The 24993-nt window shown below is 54.8% G+C and overlaps 1 protein-coding gene across 1 annotated transcript in view; it reads right to left on the bottom strand.

Moving 5' to 3' along the window:
• ADAMTS17 (ADAM metallopeptidase with thrombospondin type 1 motif 17) overlaps positions 1–24993 on the bottom strand; it is a gene marked incomplete at both ends in the record, with an annotated part of 87782 nt that overhangs the window by 33463 nt on the left and 29326 nt on the right. The window contains 5 exons of the mRNA XM_081114829.1: positions 3048–3193; positions 4579–4680; positions 9987–10137; positions 10927–11067; positions 15693–15798. Coding sequence (XP_080970955.1) covers positions 3048–3193; positions 4579–4680; positions 9987–10137; positions 10927–11067; positions 15693–15798 — 646 coding nt within the window. The remainder of the gene's footprint in view (positions 1–3047; positions 3194–4578; positions 4681–9986; positions 10138–10926; positions 11068–15692; positions 15799–24993) is intronic.

Genomic DNA, 24993 nt, shown 5'->3' on the forward strand with positions numbered 1-24993 from the left:
TACAGCTCCCCAGAGGGAGGCGCCCCGGCAGCGGCTGGAACAGCCCCCAGGCCGGCCCCTTCGCTTCCCATTCACCTGCGGAGGATCCCTGACGGGAGGAAAAGGGCCTGCCACTGCTCTTTAGGACAGGAAGTCTGGTGTTTTTTAAAAATATACATATTTGTGTTGATTTCAGACAGGAGGGGGGCGGGGGGGGAGAGAAACATCAGTGATGAGAGAGAATCATGGACCGGCTGCCTCCTGCACACCCCACACTGGGGATCAAGCCCACAACCTGGGCAAGTGCCCTGACTGAGAGTCGAACCCAGACCTCCTGGCTTATAGGTCGACGTTCAACCACGGAGCCACTCTGGCTGGGCAGGAAGATCGGACAGAGCACCAAGGTGTAAATATTACCGGAGCAAAACCAGATTGCTGGGCTCCCTCGGAATAAACCAGGCTGGGTCAGAGCTTAGAGCTGGTCCCAAGAGGCCACGGTGCACCCTATCTGTGGGCGACAGTCTCGCAGGCACAGGGTGGGCACCGGTGAAGACGGCCCTGCTGTGCAGGAGGACTGGCCCTGCTCCCTGGCTGCCCATAGCCGTTGGGGGGCCTCAGTGAAGCAGATGGTCCAAGGCCCGCCTGACCCACCTCTTTGGCACAATCCTTTGCAATAAGCTCAGTGTTTCAGGGAAACAGCATGAGGTGTGTGCCCGGGGGGCACTGGAAATGCACAGGGTCACTGACTCTGAGCGAGCGGGCAGCCAGGCAGTGGGGTGCGGGGGGCGCAGCACAGATGATGGAGGGCTGTACTGAGTGGTGCCCAAACAGGGGTGGCTCTATCATCTATATATTATCTATCATCTATCTATCTATTATCTACCATCTATCTATCTATCATCTATCCATCTATCTACCTATCTATCACCTATCTATCTGTTATCTATTATCTATCATCTATCTAGCTTCTATTTATCTATCCATCTATCATGTATCTATTATCTATCATCTACCTATCATCCTAATAACAGACAAACATGGTAATTGACCGTACCTTCGCTACGCCTCCCACTGGCTAATCAGCGAGATATGCAAATTAACCGCCAACAAAGATGGCGGTTAATTTGCATACGTAGGCGTGAAGCAGCGGATTGAAGACTGAAGGTGGCTCCGGCCAGAGCAGTGAAGGCTTGAAGGCAGCTCCGGCTGGAGCAAAGGCCTGAGTCCTGGGTGCTGGAGGAAAACCGGGGCTGGCAGCCAGGGGAAGGGAAGGCCTATTGCACGAATCTTTTCGTGCAACAAGCTTCTAGTCTATCTATATTCTACCATCTATCTATAGTCTATCTATCATCTATCTAATTATCATCTATTTTATATATCTCTTGTCACCTATCTATGTTATCTATCTATCTATCTATCTATCTATCATCTAGCTATCTATTATCCATCATCTATCTACCTATCATCTACTTATCTATCTATCTGTCTGTCTATCTGTCTATCTTTCTATCTCCTATTGGTTCTCTTTCTCTGGGAAACCTTATACACCATCAATGCTCTTAATGAAATAGCCATTCCTAAAGCACTGAACACCTCCTGTGAGCCCAGCACTCTGTCGGGGGCCAGGGGAAAGGTTTCAATGTGACACAATATGCAGCACCGATTCCCTTAGCACTACCAGAAGGGACAAGGTGTTCCTGGCATGGACTGAACTGTGAGCATACACTTCACTGTAACCGGGGCCTCCACGCTGGCCAGGGGAGCGACCCGAGAGAGTCAGCGCCTCTGCCCCGGCCCCCTGGCGCGTGTGATTTATGGGGCTGGGACCCCGCCAGGGCCGCGGGGTTTTGCACACAAGGGGGATTTGCTAATTCTTCATCAACATGACTTAATTGTGGATAAAAAAGCCTTTCGGGTGAGTCATCATTCATAACGCGCTCCTTTACGACATTAATGGGATGCAGCTGAGGGCCCAGGAGACGAAAACGGGCCCTTTTAAGAAACAGTGAAAAGGGGGAGTTTTGAGAGAAGATCAAAACCCACGCGGCGAGGGCAGCGTGACTGAGCGCACACCTAGCCCCACGCATTCCGAACCGACGTGCAAACATGGACCAAAGAAAGACGGCCTCCGAGGGAGATGACCTGAAAACCACGGTTCCCGGCCAAACAGCTCCAGGAGGGCGGCTTCTGATACACAGGTGAGCTCGGCAGCCACCCCCAGCGCCTCCCCTGACGCCGTGGCCGGCAGGCAGCTCCCACAGCAGCCAGCAGCCGCCTGAGCTTGGCCGCCGCCTCCCGCCTACGGGCTTCCCTGGAATGACCTCCACTGAGCAGCGAGAGAGGCCCACCAGCCAGAGCGTCTGTCCTCCCGCTGTCCCTGGGAGCCTTTTTAAAAAATCTTTTATTTCTATTGATTTTGTGGTTGTAATACCCCAAGGACATTTTCTGCACTGATTTTTAGAGAGAGTGGAAGAGGGAGAGGCAGAGAGAGACATCGATGTGAGAGAGACACACGGCTTGGCTGCCTCCTGCATGCACCCCGCTGGGGCGGGGGATGGAGCCTGAAATCAAGGTACGTGCCCTTGACAGGAATCGAACCTGCGACCTTTCAGTCTGCAGGCCAACACTTTATCCAGGGAGCCATGCCGGCTGGGGGTTATTGATCTGAGAGAGAGAGGAAGCAGAGGGGGAGAGAGAAACATCCATGATGAGAGAGCATCCTGGATCGGCTGCCTCCTGCATGCCCCCTCCTGGGGATGGAGCCCGCAACCCGGGCCTGTGCCCTGACCGGGAATCGAACCCTGACCTCCTGGTTCCTGGGTGGACACTCAGCCACCGGGCCACGCCGGCCGGGCTCTGGAAGCCTTTGGATGGGGGTGCGGGCAAGGAACAGCGGCTCTGTTCCCCAGAAAGAGCTGGGCCGAGGAGGCCCCCTGACACGTGTCCCGCCCCGGACCTCGTGTATTTCAGTCCTTGCGCCTCCTTGTGAGACAAACCCTGTCCAGGGCAGTGAGACCCGCAGGTCCGGGAGCCGATGGAGGTGCGGGGAGGCGGGGCGGGGCACTCACGGGGGGTTGTCGCATTTCCTCTGCCGGAAGCGGGCTCCGGTCCCGCACGTGCGGCTGCACATGCCCCAGGCGCCCCAGGGGCTCCAGTCTCCGTCCACGTGCTCCGGGATGGGCGTCTTGCTCACGCACTCGCCCGCGCGGCACCACTGCAACACAGCAGGCCTCCCACGTGATGGGGTGCCCCCCCTTCTCCCCCCGTCCCCCCATGGGTCCGATTGTGCTGCCTAACTTAGGTCCCAGCAGCCTACGCTGGGGGGAGGGGGGCGTGCTTGCTACCTCTGCGGCCTTCCTCACTCAGCTCGGCCTGACACCCATGTCCCTCGGGGCTGGGGTTTCGCCCTAAAGGTCCACGTGGATGTGCTCCGTGCGGGTTTGCTAAGTGCCCAGCAAAGGGGTGGATCCACGCGGCCCATGGAGAGACCTGGGCTTCTGCGAACCCTAACCCTGACCCCGAGGGCAGCGTGGCCCCGCTCTGGGGTTTTGAACGTCAGGGTTGGGTTTGCTGCTTGGAGAGGACAAGCTGGCCCCACATGGGTGACGCTGGCTTCCCTCTGAGGACAAGAGCAAGCCCGCCCCTAAAACAGACCTTCCCAGCGTGAGTGGCACGAAGCCTGGAGGGGGAGAGCTGATGTGCTGGGTGCCAATCACAGCATCTCCTTCGGTCTCGCCGTGCCACTAAGGAGGAAGGCTGGCCCTGGACACCTCTCTTCTCTATTTTTTTAAAAAAATAGAGTTTATTAATTTCAGAGAGGAAGGGAGAGAGAGAGAAACATCCATGATGAGAGAGAATCATGGATCGGCTGCCTCCTGCACGCCCCCTACTGGGGATGGAGCCCACAACCCGGGCATGTGCCCTGACGGGGAATCAAACCGTGACCTCCTGGTTCCTAGGTCGGTGCTCAACCACTGAGCCACCCCAGCCGGGCGACACCTCTCTTCTCTAACGCTCATCCATCCCCCCTGCTAAGGAAGACCAGGCAGCAGGATGGCTCTCTTAACCCTGATCTAGCACAGAACAGCTACTCTCATTAAATCTTTCACCATAGCCTTTCCTGTGAGGCAAGCGATCCTGCTTTTCCACTTATGGTTTATTGATGTAACAGTTTGCAAGTAAATCCACTTGTATGACACACGGCGTTAATTTAACAAAAATAATATGCAGCCCGGCCAACATGGCTCAGCTCAATTCCCGGTCAGGGCACATGCCCGGGTTGTGGGCTCCATCCCCAGTAGGGGGCGTGCAGGAGGCAGCCGATCCACGATGCTCTCTCATCATTGATGTTTCTCTCTCTCTCTCTCCCTCTCCCTTTCTCTGAAATCAATAAAAAAAATATTAAAAAAATAATAATAAGCAAGTGATTCTTGTGTCTTATAAGAAAAAAAAAAGGGGGGTAATGGAAGTGGCCCTCTGCCCAGAGTGGGATCCGTGGGCATTTCTGGGGAGGCCAGGAGATTCCCCGGGGGTGCCTGAGAACAGTGCCCAATGCCCAGGGGACGGGGGCTGCCCACGGGGATTGGCGGGGGCGGGTACCTTGTCGGCCCCACACTCGGTGCCGTCCAGGGGCGGGTCGAGCTTCGTCTTGCAGGAGGCGTCTCCTTCCACCAGGCACCACAGCCCCGCGCACATCAGATGCTGTGACAAAGAGAAGCAACGTGACTGCCGAGGACACGCGTGCGGGTCACAGCGGGGTCGCCGGAGGGCCCGGCGAGGGGTTTGGATCTCCCTTCCTCTCTGAAAGCAATAAAAATGTATTTTTTAAAATAAATAAAACAACAACAAAAAAGAACCAAAGGGAAAAAATCCTCACCTCCTCAGATTAACGAGAAAAAAGAGATGTGAAAGGGACAAAGATCAAGGAGAAAAAGGCAGAGGGTGAGGAGCGTCTCATGTACCAATAAAAATATATTTTTTAAAGACTGTCTTCTTTTAAAAAAAATCTGTATCTACATCTATATATACTGACTTCAGAGAGGAAGGGAGAGGGACAGAGACATGGAAACATCACTGAGGAGAGAGAGTCAATGGTCGGCTGCCTCCTGCACGCCCCACACGGGGGATCGAGTCTGCAACCTGGGCCTGTGCCCTTGACCGGAATCGAACCGTGACCTCCTGGTTCACTGGTAGGTGCTCAACCACTGAGCCACACCGGCCAGGCAGTGCACCTCTCTGACTCCTCTCTCCTCCCACTACCCGCGCCCCCCCCCCCCCCCAGAGCTTCCTGGGATCACCTCCCAGATTAACTACTTGCACCCAAATCCCTGTCTCGTGGTCGGAAAATTGAAACCAGATGGACTTGAGGCTCTTTTAAGAGACAGTGTTTCCTTGAGGCCAAATCCAATCAATGACAAAAAATGCCTGAGCTGGAGTGGGGACACGTCCCCTCCAGGGCAAGGCCAGGGCAGTCACCGCGGGGCTCGCCAAGGGTGTGCCGAGCTCAGTTCCCAGGAATCTCAAACATCTGCACTCTGGGCAGCGTGAGTGTCGGGGTCCCTGTGCACAGCTCGGGGCAGTCAAACATCTGCACGGAAAATAGGCGCTGTCCACGCTGCTAATGTCAGAGCACATCCAGAAGGGGAAGGGACAGCCCTGGCCGGTTTGGCTCAGTGGATAGAGCATCGGCCCGAGGACTGAAGGGTCCCAGGTTCGATTCCCGGTCAAGGGCACGGAACTGGATTGCAGGCTCGATCCCCGGCCGTGGTGGGGGCACATACAGGAGGCAACCAATCAATGATGTGTCTCTCTCACACTGATGTTTTTCTATCTCTTCCCCTCCCTTCCACTCTCTCTAAGAATCAATGGAAAAATGCCCGGCTGGCGTGCCTAGCGGTTGAGGTTGACCTATGAACCAGGAGGTCATGGTTTGACTCCCTGTCAGGGCACAGGCCTGGGTTGCAGGCTCCATCCCCAGTGTGGGCCGTGCAGGAGGCAGCCGATGCATGATTCTCTCTCATCGTGGATGTTTCTCTCTCTCTCTCCCTCTCCCTTCCTCTCTAAAACCAATAAAAATATATTTTAAAAAATAAATAAAACAACGAAACAAGAACCAATGGAAAAATATCCTCAGGTGAGGATCAACAAGAAAAAAGAGATGTGGACGGGACAAAGATGAAGGAGAAAAAGGCAGGAAAGCAGCGCCCGAGGGTGTGGACAGAGCGAAGTACAGCCCAGCGCCTCTTAGTTTCCAAGGATGGGGAGCTGCTCTGGGCCGGGAGAAGATGATGACTCAGGCGGAATACTGCGCACTTGGGTTCAGGGAAGCCCCACGGCCCCACGTGAGCGGGGAAGAGGTGAGGGCCTTGAGCACAGCACCAGCTGGTCCCGTCAAGCGCGACGGGCGGCACCTCATTACGCGGCTGGTTCCGCGCACTCTGACCCGGGAGCTCTGGGGGACAGCGGTGGCGGTGGGAACGTATGGGGCGGGGGTGGGGTTAGGAGACATAACGGGCCTTCAGGAGAGGGAGGAAGAAGGCGGTCTGACCGTTTATTGTGCATTTTATAGACAGCGCTTTCCCATAAAACTTTCCTAATCATCAAAAAAAAAAAAAAAAAGGGAGAATGAGGTCAGGCAAAGATGTCTTCAATAGAACACAAAACGTCTGAACTATAAAGGGAAACACACTAATAAATTGTATTATATTAAAATGAAGAACTTCTGCCCGGCTGGCCTGGCTTAGTGATTGAGTGTCAACCTATGAACCAGGAGGTCAGGGTTCGATTCCCGGTCAGGGTACATGCCGGGGGTGCAAGCTCCATGTCCAGTAGGGGGTGTGCAGGAGGCAGCCGGTCCATGAGTCTCTCATCATTGATGTTTCTATCTTTCTCTCTTCCTTCCTCTCTAAAATCAGTGAAAAAATATATAAACACACACACACACACACACACACAAGCCTAGTATGCAAAGTGTCCCCTCGCGACTTCAATCGACCAGTTCGATCGCTCGCTATGACGTGTGCTGACCACCAGAGGGCAGCGCGGAACAAAGGGAGGCCCTGGCCAGCAACCACTAGAGACCCTACTTGTGCACAAATTTTGTGCACTGGGCCTCTAGTGTTTATATATAAAATGCACATTAAAACAGTTTCTGCAGATAAAGGTGCAGTCAAGCGAATCTGGGGTGGGGTGCCCAGGGTCCCCCAACTCCCCACCCTAGGAGCAGTCCTTAAGTAGCAGTGGGATGCCACTGACCGGGCACAGAGCATCAGGGAAATGAAACTGCTCCCTGGTCCTAGCATCTGTTCCCTCACCGGCTGCCTTTAATGTTTGCCGTGTGAACGTCATGTCAAGTGCACTGTGCTGCAAAGGCCCTCGAGATGCTGCGTAACAAACATGCCCAGTGCAAGCTGCCTTCCCTGGGACGCTGTGGCACCGTGGGGAGGTGTGGGTCCCTCGGAAGAAAGACACCACTGCTCGTGCGTTCGAGGCTTCACTGTGTTTCTCTTAACCCGCCGTGCCCCTCTGAGGTCCCCTCCGGGTGGTCTCAATCCCCGTCCTCACTCGGCACTGCTGAGCACCTGGAGAGACGCTCTGATGCAATACAGTGCGGAAGGGAAGGGTTATGTAAAAAACCCTCAGAAATGTGCTGCTGATAACACCAGCCAAGAGGGAGATAAAATGAAATGCTAAGCGCTGGATGTGAAAGTGACTAATCCACATTTTCCACACAGACTCCTGCAGTTTGAAGCCCTTTCCCGCACCAGCATGCCAGGCCTGCTTCTGGAAGGTTCCGTGAGTCCCGGGTTTGGTCCCTCCTTGCATGTTCCTACAGGTTGTGGCAGAGACCACCATCACCTGGCTGGGGCCACCTGGTGCGGTGGGGGGAGGGGGGGAAGAGACACATGCTTGGGGGAGGGCAGGGCCAGGGGAACGAGGCAAGGGGAGAGGCAGGGCGGAGAGCACTCCGGGGAGGATGTCTGCTGTGCACGCTCGAACGCTGCTGGAAAATGGGGCCGCCTGCTGCCAAGCCCAATAGCTCTGAGAGGAGCTGCAGCTGCCGGGCAGGAAGCTGAGCCCAGGCAGGCGAGGCGGCACTCACCCTGGAGTCCGACCCAGCTTCCTACCGCACAGCCCGTCCGTCTGAGGGGCAGGGCGGGGCTCCCGTCCGGCCAGCCGCCCACTCTGGCCAGGTGTGTCCGTGGGTGTTAAAGGGGCCGGCTTCATTTAGATCGGTAGTTCCTAAATCGAGCTGAGCGTGACAACTCCGAGGAAGACATATCAAATGAAATACCTGGACCGGCCAGTGTGGCTCAATGGTTGAGCATCGGCCTATGAACCAGGAGGTCAGGGTTCGATTCCTGGTCAGGTCACATGCCCGGGTTGTGGGCTCGATCCTCAGTAGGGGGCGTGCAGAAGGCAGCCGATCCATGATTCTCTCTCATCATTGATGTTTCTCTCTCTGTCTCCCTCTCCCTTCCTCTCCGAAATCAATAAAAATATATTTGTAAAAAATTACTTAAAAACAATTGGGGCCCGGAGAGGCCAATGTCACGCTGTCCCTTCCAGCTGTCACCACCCTCAGTCTCATTTTGACGGAGACTCTGCAGGGACTGCTGACAAGGACAGGAGTGACTTGTCAGCATAAAGAAAAAAGGCCAGGCGGGGCTCATCGGTCAAGTTCCTCTCCCCTTTCTAATAAATATTTACTACCCGCTGTTTACAACGTGCAGGTTTGGACTTTCTTGAAACGCTTTCCTGAATTAAAAACATCACATTACCATTGGCTAAAAGAGGAGACGGCTCTATGTGCCAAGGATTTGCAACAAGTGCCAATTAGGCGATGCCAATTTTTTTTTTTTTTGCACTTATTTCCATGGGCAGCTCTGAGCCTCACAGCACCAGCCTTCTGCACACAAGAGAGACGCAATGCTGGTGGGGGGGGGGGGTCTCCGGGGTCCTAGGAGGGAGGACGGGCGGGGCTCTAGCTTTCCTTGGTCCTCTGCCCCGCAGGTGTTTCAGGAAGATGGACCTGGAGCACGCTGGAAGCCAGACTGCTCCCACGCCACCTGAAGTAGCGTGTTCCCAGAGTTCTTCACCCCATCCCTTTGAGCCAGGAAATGGCTTTTTTAGGCTCCACATGGTGAATGCCAGAGGAAGAATGTACATGAGTCCAGTGGAAGGAGGTTCTGGATTCAAAACTTCACCTAAAGACGAGCCCAGCCGGTGTGGCTCAGTGGTTGAGCATCGACCTATGAACCAGGAGGTCAGGGCACATGTCCGAGTTGTGAGGTCGACCCCCAGTGGGGGGCATGCAGGAGGCAGCCAAGCAATGATCCTCTCTCCTCATTGATGTTTCTACCTCCCTCTCCCTCTCCCTTTCTCTCTGAAATCAACAGAAATATATTTTAAAAAAAGAAGAAGGAGGGTAATAACTCACGCAAGCCGGCACATGCCACGGGGGACAGATGCTGGCCCGCCACTCCCGGGCACCCAGCACCTGGTCTCCCACGAGGAGGCCCCGGGGGGGGGACTCTGAACCCCTTCTCAGAGTAATATCTGTCCATGCATAATGACGAAGGACAGGAGTTTACCAAGGAAACAATTCAATGCAAATGTAATTCCAAATACAGAATAACTACAAATGCATACTCCAGCAATATGCGTTTCTTAGTGAACAGGTTACATAACAAAATCTGACTCTGAGTGTACGAGCATGTGTCTATGTGCACCCATGTGTGCACTCGGCTCTCTAGGCATGCACTGTGCAGATGCCCATGACAGTAGATGTATATGCAGGCCGCTTGTGTATGTGCGTATACATGTGTGTAAATGCATATACATGTGTGTGAATGCATATGCACGTGTGTGTAAATGCATATACATGTGTGTGTGAATGCATATACACGTGTGTGCGTGCACAGGTGCGTGGAGTGTGAATACCTGTGTCCTCCAGCAGCCTCCTGGGCCGCCCGCCCCACCCCCCACCCCCCACCCAGGCTGCTTACCTCCATGTTTCTGCAGAAGGTGGCGTTGGTGCCAAACAGGATCTGGCACTGCTCGTCGGCGCTGTAGTGCATGCCAGGCAGCTTGTGAGGGAGGCGCACGGCGTGCTGGCTCCGGGGGTCCGTGACCAGCAAGCAGGTGCTGACTTTCGACCTGAAACGGACAAGAGGTCAGTCGACGCGCAGAAGCACTGCCCGGGACTTTGTTCTGATTTTGAGTCCCTGAGAAGGCTGCGCCTCCGCATTACTTATGGGCCGCCCGGCCGGCGTGGCTGTGGGTGAGCGTCGACCTATGAACCAGGAGGTCACAGTCAGGGCACAGGCCCGGGTAGCAGGCTCCATCCCCAGTGTGGGACGTGCAGGAGGCAGCCGATCCATGATTCTCTCTCATCATGGATGTTTCTCTCTCCCTCTCCCTTCCTCACTCCAATCAGTGAAGATATATTGAGCGAGCCCTTGTCCCTGGTGAAGGCGCGTCGCTATCACAGGGGAGCCTGAGCATGGAGACACCGCTGTTCAGCTGCCGCCATGGCCACCGACACAGTGGTGTCCTCTCACGGTCAAAACACGCAGAGAAATGAAGCAGCTCCAAAGCACGGTCACGGTGCTGACATTTCAATCAATCAACAAGGATTTATGAATATGAGCTGAGCGCCCAACATCATAGCAGATGCATGCGCCACACCGGGTACGCACGTCACACCCGGGGCACAGCCCACACCAGGTGAACATGGCACCCCAGGTACACACGGCATCCATCACACCAGGTGCACACATTGGAGAAAGCTTGGCAGATACGGGAGGTTCTGCACTGACCATGCTCTAGGGCAGCTGAGAATTCTGGGAGATCCATTCCCCTGCCCACATGTGCGGAGACCCCACGTTGCGTCTTCTGGGAGTACTTCCTATGGCAGGGAAGGCACAGAGGGACTCCAGGACTCACTTGAGGAAGTTTTCAAGGTCATCTCGGCTGCAGGAGGACCAGGAGAGGTCGCTGGGGTTCCGGCCTTTCACCCACTCCCCCGACATGATGTGGGACCTGCCAGCACAGGACGTGTGGTCGTCGTCGTGGTTCATGCCCAAGCTGCCGAGGGAGGAAGAAGAGACAGGACACTTATCCTACAGGCTTCTCATCTCTGCTTCCAGGGTCTAGCATCCAATTCCTTTTTTTTTTTTAAATTGATTTCAAAGAGGAAGGGAGAGGGAGAGAGAGATAGAAACATCAACGATGAGAGAGAATCATGGATCGGCTGCCTCCTGCACACCCCCTACTGGAGATCAAGCCTGGAACTAGGGCATGTGCCCTTGACCGTGACCTCCTGGTTCATAGGTGGATGCTCAACCACTGAGCCACACCGGCCAGGGCCCACTGATGTTATTTTCAAACCTACTTGTGTCAGTCATGCTTGCGACTTCACGGCTGAAAATGGTCAAACGCTAAGTCAGCGCCTGGTAAAGCTACCGTTTGACGAACTAGCCCTGGGGCTGGGAGGCGCGACGTTGGCGTTTAAATGAAGGACTACTTGACTGAGAGGCCCGTGTTATTGTCGGTTTGCATCCCAGGGCGTCTCTTACTCTGACAGCACCACAGTTTACAGAAACGAGGAGTGTGAGGCCCACACTGTAATTTTACCGTCAAGTGGCTGTGGGACTCAGGACACAGACTGGCCTCTGTCACGTGTGGCTCAGATGCATCCCACACAATAACAACTCCAGGGCCGGAGTTTGATCGGACCTTGAGACAAGGAACACGCGGCTTCTCCCAGAATCTTACGTGTTTGAGGCGCTCTGGGAGTGGCAGTTGTAGGAGGCTCTCAGCCTGCCTGTCCCTCTCGCAGAAGGTTTGGGATTTTTTTTTTTAATGTTTTTTATTGATTTTCAGGAAGGGAGAGAGAAAAACATCCATGATGAGAGAGAATCGTGGATTGGCTTCCTCCTGCACGCCCCCTAGTGGGGACCGAGTGCACAGCCTGGGCATGTGCCCTGACTGGGAATCGAACCAGCAACCTCTTGGTGCACAGGATGATGCTCAACCACTGAGCCACCACAGTCGGGCCTGAATTCACTTTAGAGGCAAAGACCAAACTACTCTCCATAGAGATACAGGGACTATGCTAACGGCAAAGCTTGATATGACCGAATACTCGCCGGAGAGCTTCTCATTCGAGCCCAGGGCTTCCTGCGTTCTGGGAATAAAAGTCTTGCCCAGCCAGTGTGGCTCAGTGGCTGAGCATCCACCTATGAACCAGGAGGTCACGGTTCCGTTTCCGGTCAGGGTATGTGCCTGGGTTGCGGGCTCTGTCCCTGTGCAGGAGGCAGCCGATCGATGATTCTCTCTCATCATTGATGTTTCTCTCTCCCTCTCCCTTCCTCTCTGAAATCAATAAAATAAACAAAAAAAATTATTCCACAGCTTACTTACTTTCAACGTAAAAGAAATAATCAACTGTCAAAATACTTAGATGCCACACCGGCAAATGAAATGCATGGAAGAAACATCTGGATCCTTTAAAGCTCCCCGGGAAATCAGAATGCACCATTCCGGCGCGTCCAGGGAGCGCACCGCTGCTGGTGGGGTCTGGACCTGCACCAAGTTCAAGGCCCACAGGTTTCATCCACAGACTCCACCCTGAGAGTGGAGAGTCTAAGGAACAGAGGGAGTTCAGAAGCTGTAACCGCCTCCTGCTAAATTATTAAACGCTCGTCTGAGGGGCTTTCCATGAAGTGTTGTCTCTACAGACTCCCTGCTGCTTGCACACCGAGGATTTGTTTTTGAAATTTCCACACCGCTGAAACATTGGCGGCTTTGTTACTGCTCTTTCCTTTCCCATTTATTTATTTATTTAGTTATTTTGAGGCTCTTCCAAAGCAACCCTTTTTATCTTTAAAAAGAATCTTCACTTCCCCTCGTGCAAATTATAGGCTTCTTGCAGTAATCACTCCTGCTTAAGATGGCATTCAAGGTGCCGGATAAAAACAGCTTCTCCTGGCCGCCTTAATGACGGCGTACGCAGCTCTCAGCTCGTCCCGAAGCCCCTCTATTCCGGCTCCGAGCAGCCATCCTGTGAAGAGGCGATGCCAGGAGCGGCGCCCAAGCGGTAATTGATATTTTCACTAGCGGCAACTTTGTAGCCGATGAGAGGTTATGCGAGCGGCAAGTCTGTAGCGGAGAGTAGGTTATTAAGACAGGGAAGGAGGTCCTCCCCGCAGAATCCCATCGGGGATGTGGAAGGAAAAGGGGTTCCGGACACAGGGCCTCTCAGTGTGTGGTTCCCCCGGAGACGCGAAGCCCCTCGTGTGGGTGTCTCCGAGCACAGGTGACGGCCAGGGAGGGCAGAAGAGATTCCAAAATCAGGGTGCGAAAGCTGTTCTAGCGACTCCCCCATGGAAAACACTTACTTATTTTAAATACTAGAGGCCCGGCGCATGAAATTCGTGCGCGGGTACGGTCCCTAGGCCTGGCCTGCAATCAGGGCCATCTTCCCCAGCCGCCTGCAGCTGGCCCTGCCCCCACCCGGTTCCCCTTCCCCTGGCCATCGGGTGATCAGTCCCTGACGGCCGGGGGAAGGGACCAAGGGGTGGGTTGTTCCCTCTCGCTGGCCCCGCCCCTGCTGCAGATGGCCATTGGGCGATCGGAGCCGATGGCCAGGAAAAGAGACCAAAAGGTGGTCAGTGAGCCTCACAGTGACTGGTCCAGCAGTTGTGCTGGTCATTCTGCCGTTGAGGTCAATTTGCATATTGCCCTTTTATTATATAGGATGTTTCCATTGATTGGCGGGAGAGAGAAAAAGAGAGGGAGAGGGAGAGAGAAACAACAATCAGAGAGAGAGAGATCCATGGATCGGCTGCCTCCTGCACGCCCCCACTGGGGATAGAGCCCACAACCTGGGCCGGTGCCCTAACCAGGAATCGAAACAACCATGACCTCCTGGTTCATAGGTCAACGCTCAAGCCTGGAGCCATGCGGGCTGGGCCAGAAGCAGTGTCCTTGCCTCACCTTGGACTCTGCATCCTGGTAAGACTCCAAAGGAAATCTTGGTGATTTCCATGGGATTCCTGTTAATGCTGGGCAGTGGGAAATTCCCACTTAGGGCACTTGAGTGGGGCCACCAGCCAGAAGGTTCCTGCGGCTCCAGAAGCTGCCCCTCCCGTTCAAAATCACCCCTCAGAGACGGGCAAAAGGAGAGTCTGCTTTTGTTGGTGTGGGAGAGGGAGGCGGGGGCTGTTATAAAGAGGGGGCTGGGCGCTGTGCTGGGTGCAGGGGGCCCTTGCGAGTCCCCAGGGGCCCCTCCTCGGAAGCCAGTCCTGCAGCTCAGGGCAGACACAGGAGGAGGAGGAGGAGGAGGAGGAGGAGGAGGAGGAGGAGGAGGAGGAGGAGGAGGGATGTGGCCGTGGCAGACGGCAGGGGAGGACGGGACCGGGCTTGTCCGTGATGCATGCACAAGACCCTGCAACGCTCAGCAGCACGTTGAGAAAGTATCATCACAAGAGGACATGAGCCCCGAGTGATCTGTCCAGTTCAGGAAACTGGATCAGACAGACGGGGCTGGGGGGACGCTCACATGCAGACTTTGATCCGGGGCCCACGCACCTTGGCGTGAGACTGGAGCACCTGCTCGCGTGCCCACCTGCCCCTCAGTCCGGCGCTGATGGCCCTGGGAGCTGAGTAGCAATGGGCGGCAGGACACAGGGGGCCAGGGAGGAGCCCATCCAAACCCAGCCTGGACGGCCTGATGGAAAAGCAGACCCCAGCGCCGTGCCTGCCTGCAGACCCTTCTTGGTCTGCAAGGAAGACCGACCCCGACCGTCTGGGATACAACAGCCCTAATTCCAACAAGGACACACCCCGGCTGGCGAGGCTCAGTGGTTGAGTGTCGAGCTGTGAACCAGGAGGTCACAGTTGGTTCAATTCCAGGTCAGGGCACATGCCCGGGTTGTGGGCTCGATCCCCAGTAGGGGGCGTGCAGGAAGCAGCTGATCCATGATTCTCTCTCATCATTGATGTTTCTCTCTCTCTCTTCCTCTCCCTTCCTCTCTGAGATCAATAAAAGTATATTTTTTTAAAAAAGGTTAAGGCACAGATGTTCTACCTTCAGAAACCTGCACTTGGGAACTGGATGCAAAGGAAGTAGGGAGGCAACCAGATGAACATAAATAAATCCTAGTACTTGAATGCTGGGTTGAGAGTGACTCAAAGATCATGCTGATCCTGGGAGAGAAATGCGAGTAGAAGACGCCGAGAAAAACCTCCTCATATTGCAGCAGATGCTTTCAGAACAGACCCAAACCCCAAGTTAATAGTTCAACCCTCAGAGCCCGGCCGGCATGGCTCAGTGGTTGAGCATCAACCTATGAACCAGGGGGTCACAGTTTGATTCCCGGGCAGGGCACAGGCCCGGGTTGCGGGCTCCATCCCCTGTGTGGGGCGTGCAGGAGGCAGCGGATCCATGATTCTCTCTCATCATGGATGTTTCTCTCTCTCTGAAATCAATAAAAAATATATTTAAAAAAAAAAAGATTTCAACCCTCCGAGCCGGTGGCTGGGCGAGCTCTGGGGTTCCCTGCAGGGCTAAGCCCAGGCTCGCTGGCCGGGTCCACGCTGTGGAAGAAGCAGAGGCGCGGACCAGCACGGACTCCGGATGTGGAGAGCTCGGGTGCAGAGACACGTCCTCAGAAAGGAGTTTAAACACCCGAGTGGCCGACACTTACTTGTGGCCCAGCTCATGGGCGATGGTGAAGGCGAGGTTGAGGCCGTTGTCCTCGGCGAGCACACACTTCCTCTTGGCGCTGCACACGCCTCCTAAGTAAGCAATCCCTGCAGCGGAGACAGACACAGCCTTCAGAATCCTGGGCCCTGACCTCGCCGGGAGGGTCTGGGCGGTCGAGTGGTGGAGAGAGGGGCAGACGGGGTGGTGAGGGGCACAGGGCTAGGCCTGCCCTTCCAGAGCTCACAGAGGGATCGGTGGGCACGCGACATTTTGGCCTCAGCCTAGTAAGAATAGTAACCACAACAAATGCCTAGCAGGTATTTTTTTAAAAAAAATTTTAAATAATATTTTTATTGATTTCAGAGAGGAAGGGAGAAGGGGAGAGAGAGAGAGAGAGAGAGAGAGAGAGAGAGAGAGAGAGAGAGAAACATCAATGATGAGAGAGAATCATGGATCGGCTGCCTCCTGCACGCCCCACACTGGGAATCGAGCCCACAACCCGGGCATGTGTCCTGACCGGGAATCGGACTGTGACCTCCTGGTTCCTAGGTTGATGTTCAACCACTGAGCCACGCCGGCCGGGTAACATACTCTTTGTGGATCTCAACTTCACTCTGGGGTGGACCTGAGCCACTCCCTCCTGCCCAGTCCCTCCAACAGCCCCCGAGCTGCCTGCTCTGCACGGAGATGCGCTGGGACCCGGGCACCCTGAGCGGACAGCTCACCGGGTGTCTACTTCCATTCAGAAACCAGCAGCAGCTGGGCCAAGGGGGAGAGCGTTCCGATGAAAGGGACAAAGAATGGTTTCTGGCCTCACGATGCTGGTTTGCTTATGGACATCCCAACCCAGCCGCGCAGACGACTGACCTCCAGCAAGGACGCCGTCCGGCTCCTCAGGGCCTTCGAGGCCATCTCTCTGGTTTTATTTAAAAAATAATTTTTTTGTGTGTGTGGCTTGTTGTGAAGTGGCCAGCAGCGAGCCAGAGGCACACTCCCACACAGCCCTCCTGGTATGCACGTGCAGTGCACACACACATGCACACACACGCACGCACATGCACACATGGGTGCATGCACACACACACTCACGCGCACTTAAAGCCACACCCAGCAGCACCATCCCAGGCCCAGGCCAGGCATCCGGGGCCAATAAATTAATTACAAACAATCCGACGAGCACGCCCGGGAGCAGCCGTCTGGCGAGGGGGTAAGGGCGGCGGCCAAGGCCAGCTGTGCGGAGCCTGCCGTCCCCGGGGCGTCTGCTGCCCCAGCAGACTCAACGCCACACGGACACGTCCCCAGCCTCGGGCGCGCTCCGGCCGGAGCGGGCGGTCCCCATCCCCACTCTGATGAGGTGACGCACAGGCCGGGGAGTCGGCTCAGCACAGGGCCTTCCAGTAATTGCCTTTTAATCTGTCCAAGGCGCAGATGGTTCTGCAAAGCTAGAAACAAAGGCTCGGTTTATTTACAAAAAAAAAAAAAATGTTCTCACACAAGGGTGGGGGAAGGTCCAGGGCTATTTTTTTTTTTCCAATTGACTTTTAAATAGAGAGGGAGAAGGAGAGAGAGAAGCATCCATGATGAGAGAGAATCATAGATCGGCTGCCTCCTGCACGCCCCCTACTGGGGATGGAGCCTGCAACCCGGGCATATGCCCTGACCGGGAATCGAACCGTGACCGCTTGGTGCATAGGACACTGCTCAATCCACTGAGCCTCACAGGCCGGGCAAGGTCCAGTGCTTTTAATTTTTTTTATTTGTATTGATTTCAGAGAGAGGAAGGGAGAAGATACAGATAGAAACATCAATGATGAGAGAGAATCATTGTTCAGCTGCCCCCTGCACACCCCACATTGGGGATCAAGCCTACAACCCGGGCGTGTGCCCTTGATTGGAATCGAACCTGAGACCCTCCAGTCCGCAGGCCGACGCTCTATCCATTGAGCCAAACCAGCTAGGCTGTCCAGTGCTTTATGACGTTTCACTGCGACCATGAGCAACCTGGTCCTCGAGCTGAGTGAGGGAAAGAGAAAGGAAAGGACCCGGACACACCCAAGTGCATTGACGAGCGACGGTGCGCAAGTGTGTGAACTCCCACAACCACGTCGGGGGGGAGGGGGGGATCCCAGGTTTCGGTAAAAGAAAGGGCTGCAGGGACTAAATGGGCGTGAAGCGATGAGCTTCAGCGGGAAGCAAAGGCCACCGCTCTTGCACGTTCCCTGGGAGGAAACAGCCGTCCAGAGGGAGGGTGAGCTGGCGGCTCGCGGAGACCCCATCGCCTGCGGCTGCAGAGGCACCAACCGGCAAACACCCACCCAATCCCCACATCGGAGCTCGTCCACAAAAGAGGAAAACTCGGCCTGGCCGGCGTGTTTCTCCAGCACTCACGCTCCTCCAGGCAAACCCCGGGCCTCCCTCACCAAAGCGCTGATAAACCAACGACAATGAATAATCTTCGCAGACTTAGATTTCCCTAAACCTTGATGTGTTTATACAGAGACGTGGGTGGGATAGAGGAGAGGTTCCCCGTGGTCAAGTCCAAATGCTCTTAATCCTAAAGATAAAAAGACTCAAGGGATAGAGGCAATAATATTCACCACAGTTACCTCCAAGATATGGTGAAGTCATTATAGCTCCTTTTAATTGTCTCCTTCTTTCTGTGTGTGGCTTAAACCTAACAGAACGAATATGTACTTGCTATGGAGATTAAAGCTATTGGTTATATTTCATTTATCCCAGCAGACACGGAACAGAGGCAGAGGAGGCACACACACACACACACACACACACAGGAGTCCTCCAGGCCTGGCCGCGTGGCTCAGTGGTTGGGCATCGACCTCTGAACCAGGAGGTCACGGTTCGATTCCCAGTCAGGGCACACGCCCGGGTTGTGGGCTCGATCCCCAGTTGGGGGCGTGCAGGAGGCAGCCGATCAATGGTTCTCTGTCACCACTGATCTTTCTATCTCTTCGAATTCTCCCTTCCTCTCTGAAATCAATTAAAAAAAAAAAGTGTATATATTTTTTAAGTCCCCTAGATTTTGATTCTGATAGGAAGTTCACGGTCAACACACAACTGAGTGTGTGCTTCTACCCCAGCTCCATCTCGCCGACACCCCTGGCAAAACACATATTTTAAATGGGAGATGCTGAGGACAGGCGAGCAGGGCTGCGGCAGGTTTCTCTGACGCTGGAGAAGTCCATCTAATGCATCCCGACAGCGGTCGCGTCCCCGGAGCCGCCCGGCCTGTCCCCCAGCCGTGTCATCTCAGGGCAGACACTCTCCCTCCGCCTCCCGAGTCCGCTTCTGGGAGGAGCACCCGCTCCGGTGAGGAAACTGGGGGCAAGGAGGCTTCATTGTTTTCTTTTTCAGCAGAAAACTGCACGGTGTCAGCACATAATTCTCACAGCCTTGCCAGGGGACTGCGGATCCAAGAAGTAAACAACACCGGACAGTGTAAACTCTGTTCATCCGGCAAACAGCCCCGGGGAAACAGTCCCAGCTGCTGGCCCGGCTGCCCACGTCTCGGACCATCCTGGGCTCCCACCAACCGCTCACGGTACCAGCACCATCCTGGCTGTCACTGGGATGCCATGTGCCAATGACAAGAAAGAAATTTATGTCTATTCACTGGCAACCACGGTGGTTAGGATCAAGTCCTGAGTTCAGGCTCATTCCCAAGTCCCTTCCTCATGCCATGACCCTTTAATACAGTTCCTCATGCTGTGGTGACCCCCAACCATAAAATTATTTTCGTTGCCACTTCATCACTGTAATGTTGCTACTGTTATGAATCGTCACGTAAATATCAGATATGCAGGATGCATTTTCATTGTTACAAATTGAACATAATTAAAGCATAGTGATTAATCACAAAAACAATATGTAATTGTATATGTGTTTTCCGATGGTCTTAGGCGACCCCTGTGAAAGGGTCATTCAACCCCCAAAGGGGTCGTGACCCACAGTTTGAGAACCGCTGCTCTAAGTGGATGAAGGTGTGATTTAAATTTGTGAACCAACCCTGCAGGCGTGGCTCAGTGGTTAAGCCTCCACCTAGGAACCAGAAGGTCATGGTTCGATACCCAGTCAGGGCACATGCCTGGGTTCAATCCCCAGTAGGGGGCATGCAGGAGGCAGCTGATCCGTGATTCTCATCATTGATGTTTCTCTCTCCCTCTCCCTCTCCCTTCCTCTCAAAAATAAAAAAGTTAAAAAAATAAAAATAATACATTTGTGAACCACATTAAAAAGCAAATAGCTTTTTAACTGGCCAGTGTGGCTCAGTTGGTTGAGCATCATCCCGCGCACCAAAAGGTCGCCGGTTCGATTCCCGGGTCGGGCACATACCTGGGTTGCGGGAGCATCCCCAGTCGGGATGCCTATGGACCACATGAGCTGTGTCTATAATTTGCCTTGACTCTATTCCAAGGACCCGTGCAATGGAATGCGCTAGAAAGTTGCCTGGGACGACCTTGACATACGGCTTCACTCCCTCTCACGCTAACAGCTCTATTTCCACAGGAAGCATAAAATACAAGGCCGCTTGCAGGAATGTGTGCCAAGTTAGCAGAGAAAAAAGAACCGTGCTCGAAGGATGATTAAGAAACCACACTTCTTGCGAATGCTTGGCCGAGCGAAGCCACCCTCTTGGGGATGAAAGGCGGAATTTAAAAGACCCAGGCTGAGGGTCGAGGGCAGGCCCAAGGGGATTTCGATGTGTGCTTTGTTCTAGGCCCCTCGAGGGTGGGCCTGGTTCTTGGGCTGCGTGTGGGAGTGGGGCAGGGGTGGGGGGAGGGCAGGCCAGGCCCTAGGGCGGCTCTGGGCACCAGCTCCTGAGCAAAAGTCCATCAGCACTCCCCTGGCAAGGACATGCGAGCCCCTCAATAAAGAAGTGGTCCCCACACCCAACTCAGGAAGCTGGCTGTCACGTGGGTGCCAACTCAACATTCCGAGCTCAGGTCAACCTGCCCCGAGAAGCCCTCCCCTCCCAGGCCCTGAGGAGGCCTGGGCGGGACTCCGTGCTGACAGGATGTAAGAAGAAGGACATTGCACCGGGACAGACAGTGTGGCTCAGTGGTTGAGCGTCGACCTAGGAACCAGGAGGCTGAGGTTCGATTCCCGGTCAGGGCACGTTCGATCCCCACTGTGGGTGTGCAGGAGGCAGCCGATCCGTGATTCTTTCTCATCATTGACGTTTCTGTCACTCTCTCCCTCTCCCTTCCTCTCCGCAATCAATAATAACATATATTTTTAAAAAGGGTGTTGAATGCCCAAGAGAACCAGAATGGTACTTATTTCATCGGACCCGACTCAGAAGCCACTGTTTTCCACACACGCGTGGCGCCTTTCTTGGGGACATAAACTGCGGCGTATCTCTCCTGGGCCAGCAGGGGCCGAGGTGGGCAGGCTCCGGTCTCGGGTGTGGGTCTGCCTCGCCCTCTGCCGTTTGCCACCTGGGTGATGATGGCGCCCGTGCCATCTCTCTAAGCCTTCCCCACCTCCCCCTCCCCCTGTTGGTAACATGAGACTGACACCCGACTCCCGGGTGGAGGATTCAATGAATCATGCCAGGGGAGCACTTCTCACGTAGGAAGCCCCGAACAGATATAATCTATCGCTGCAATTATTTCGAGCGAGTCCAAATGGGGGGGGGGGGGGGAGTTGAACAGAAAGTATTTGTCAAGCAAAAGCTCTGCCAAGAAAGCGTGTAAGGATTTCGCAGGAGGGGCAGTGTTCGTGGCGGAGTCTCTCAAGGCTTTTATGAACGTGACATCCGGGACGCTGAAGACAGAAGGGCAAGCAACTGGGGGCTTCGCCTACGTTTCTTTGCTTTTTTAAAAAAATATGTTTTTATCTTTTTAGAGAGAGAGAGGAAGGGAAAGGGAGAGAGAGGGAAACATCAATGATGAGAGAGAATCATGGATCGGCTGCCTCCTGCGTGCCCCCCACTGGGGATGGAGCCTGCAACCCGGGCATGTGCCCCGACCGGGAATCGAACCGTGACCTCCTGGTTCATAGGTCGATGCTCAACCACTGAGCCATACTGGCCGGACCTTATGGTCCTTTTGAGATGAGAGAAGTATTGCCCTCAGATAACAGACATCCCAACACACTGACATCTCCCCCTTTCATGTAACATAACAATTTTCACTCATTCTGAAGCCAGTCAGGTACTGGGTCAGTCAGAACTATTTGCTGAAGACCCTGTATGTGTTCAAACCTCCACGCTGTTCTTGGGACATCCAAGTCCTTCTGGAATTTGCTTTAAAAGATGTGGAGCCCGGCCAGTGTGGCTCAGTGGTTTACCATCAACCTATGAACCAGGAGGTCACGGTTTGATTCCCGGTCAGGGCACATGCCCGGTTGCAGGCTTAATCCTCAGAGTGGGGCATGCAGGAGGCAGCCGATCCATGATTCTCTCTCATCATTGATGTTTCTACCTCTCCCCCTCTCCCTTCCTCTCTGAGATCCATACAAATATATTGTAAGAAACCATGAACGGGTGGGAAGCGTGCTCTGGGCGGGTCTGTGGGAAGGCCAGAGAGCTGGGGCGACACTGACCAGAACTCCGCTGACCGGCATCTCAGGCGCTCAGCTCCGAGCAGCAGGAATAAACCCCATTGTTTCCTCCTGGGCGCAGGGCTGGCCTGGCCGAGAGGTGCCTTCAGCCCCGAGCTGGCACCTTTGCCAGTGGCTCGGGGACCCCAGCCCGGTGCTGGCGCCATCAGAGAGCCTGGGAGACGCTCTTGGCCACCACACGGGCCCAGTGCAGACCCTTGTACTGTGACCTAGTCAGCCAAGTGGATTGCACCCCAAACGGTCCTAGTTAACTACACTGCGCCTTGGCCCCCAGAGGGTCTGGGTGGCATTGATGGCACCACGGTGATCACCCAAGAGTTTGCCCTTTGCCCCGCAGCTACTGTGGATGCATCCACCTGGAACAACGGTGGCCTAAACACCAACACAGACGCTGGGAGGAAGCAGGCGGCCAGGTACGCACCGGGGAGGTGCCACTGTGGGCAGACAGTTCTCAGCTTTACGTCTGGGCGTCCGCCCGGCTTTGGCTTGCTCTTGAATGCCTCGCTGGCAGGCAGCTCGCCGGGATGAAAGGGAGCGTGGCACGTTGGAACAGAGGCGCGATAGGAACAAGGGGGCTTTGTTCCGCTGGATCTTCTGCAAAGCCCGGCGCCCCGACAGGCGTGGGCGCTGAGCCAGGGGGCGCGGGGTGGGGGTGACGTGCGCACCTGGGCGGCCTCCGAGCCTCCCCACACTGAGCGGGCGGGCTGGGGTCCCAGCACTCGTGCCCGCGGCCATCCCAGAGCAAGGCCACCGGTGCCTGCCCCTTCTGGGAGGGCAGTGTTTGTCCACCCAAGGGGATGTGTGGAACTATCATTAGTGACCGTGATGGAGGGCTCACCTTCGGGAAGAGGTGAGAGAGGACAATTATGGGAGACACCCCAGCACAACGAAAATCAATTCTGCCCAGGCCGTGTGGCTCAGTGGTTGAGCGTCAACCTAGGAACCAGGATGTCAGGGTTTGATTCCCTGTCAGGGCACATGCCCGGGTGGCGGGCTCCATCCCTAGTGGGGGATGGGGGGGGGTGCAGGAGGCAGCTGATCCATGATTCTCTCTCATCACTGATGTTTCTATCTTTCTCTCCCTCTCCCTTGTCTAAAAAGATAAAATAAAGTTTGGAAAAAAAAAAAGAACAAGTTGAAACACAGACATGGTTCCTCTGCCACAAATTACTCCGTCGTCACACATTCCAAGGAGGGGACTCAGCGGGATGCGATCTGGGAGAGAGAACGCTCGCCTTTGTGCAGAGGCAAAAACGTCTTTCTTCCCCGGTCCCCGCTCTTCACCCCAAGTGCAAAGGCGGGGAAAGGGCGCTGTTTTCCCGGGGTCCCCTCTGACCTGCCTGAACCTTCTCCTGGATTCACATGTTCCGGAGCGGCCACAGGAGGACACAGAAAGCTCTTTGTCCGCACTGGCTGCCTTGGGCACTCACTTTCCTTTTATTTTTAAGTAAGTTTTTATTGATTTGAGAGAGGGAGGAAGGGAGAGGGAGATAGAAACATCAATGACGAAAGAGAATCACTGATCGGCTGCCTCCTGCACACGCCCTACTGGGGATTGAGCATACAACTGGGCATGTGCCCTGACTGGGAATCGAACCAGTGACCTCCTGGTTCACAGGTCAACGGTCAACCACTGCCAGGACAAACAAAAAATTTTAATACACACACACACACACACACACACACGAGGGAACATATCCGTGTTTCCTGACCCCCATGAAACATAGGTGCTCGGACTCCGCCTGGTGACCCACTTAGGAAGCCTTCTCTTTGTCTTGCAGCAGCGAGGGAACGAGAATGGTCTGTGGGGAGGAGGAGGAGGAGGAGGAGGAGGAGGAGGAGGAGGAGGAGGAACTGACAAGGTAGGTCTTAGAAGGCAGCCCCTTCCCCGCCCCCACCCCCGAATGGAAAGTAACGTTGGCACCAGGAGGCATTTTGCAGGCGGAAAACCTTCCTGTTGGAGCGCAGGTGCGAGCCCACACTTCCGAGGGGAGGGAGGGAGGATCGGAGGCCATCTTCAAGATCAGCACTTGCCTCGGGGATTCACGTGGCTCCGTGTCTCAGGACGGCGTGCCTCACTGTTTCCAGCGCTGTGTTCCTGGCCTCGGGCCTCGTAGCAAAGACCGTCCAACCCCAAGGGCACAGCTACTTACCCTCAGACAAGCCAATGAAAAGTTGAATGGAGCGGCCGGTGTAAGGCCTCTTGCCAGGGACCCTCCGTCCAAGTGTCTGGGTCTTCTCATTCCATTAGAGACATTTCCCGGGGCACCTTGGCTCCCGACTCCATCCGCCCGCCACTGGAATTGCGCGGAAACTGGACACGGGCGTACAGGAGTGGCTGGCACCCTCGTCCGCTGGCCTGGCAGGGCCTGGAGGCGGGGACCCGGCCGTTGCTGACGGGGACCATGTGCAGCCCAACCACACCTTTCTACAGGCTTCCTGGCTGATCTCTTCCTTAGGATCAGATGGCGTGCACCGGAGCTGGGGTCACAGGATGAGTCATTTCCCAGCATGCCGGGGCTTTCTCAGGGAAGGAGGCGTCTGGATCATAGTTTGGCTGCTCAGGTGCCTGGTGTTCCTGAACTCCCTAAATCTTGTCTCAAAGGGTCTTCTTTTTCTGCTTTCTCCTGAGCTGTTTTTTTATAATAAATATACTTTTATTGATTTTAGAGAGGAAGGGAGAGGGAGAGAGAGAGAAACATCAGTGATGAGAAATCAAT

Source organism: Myotis nattereri (assembly GCF_964212035.1).
Source record: "Myotis nattereri genome assembly, chromosome: 21".
In the NCBI taxonomy this organism is placed as follows: domain Eukaryota; kingdom Metazoa; phylum Chordata; class Mammalia; order Chiroptera; family Vespertilionidae; genus Myotis; species Myotis nattereri.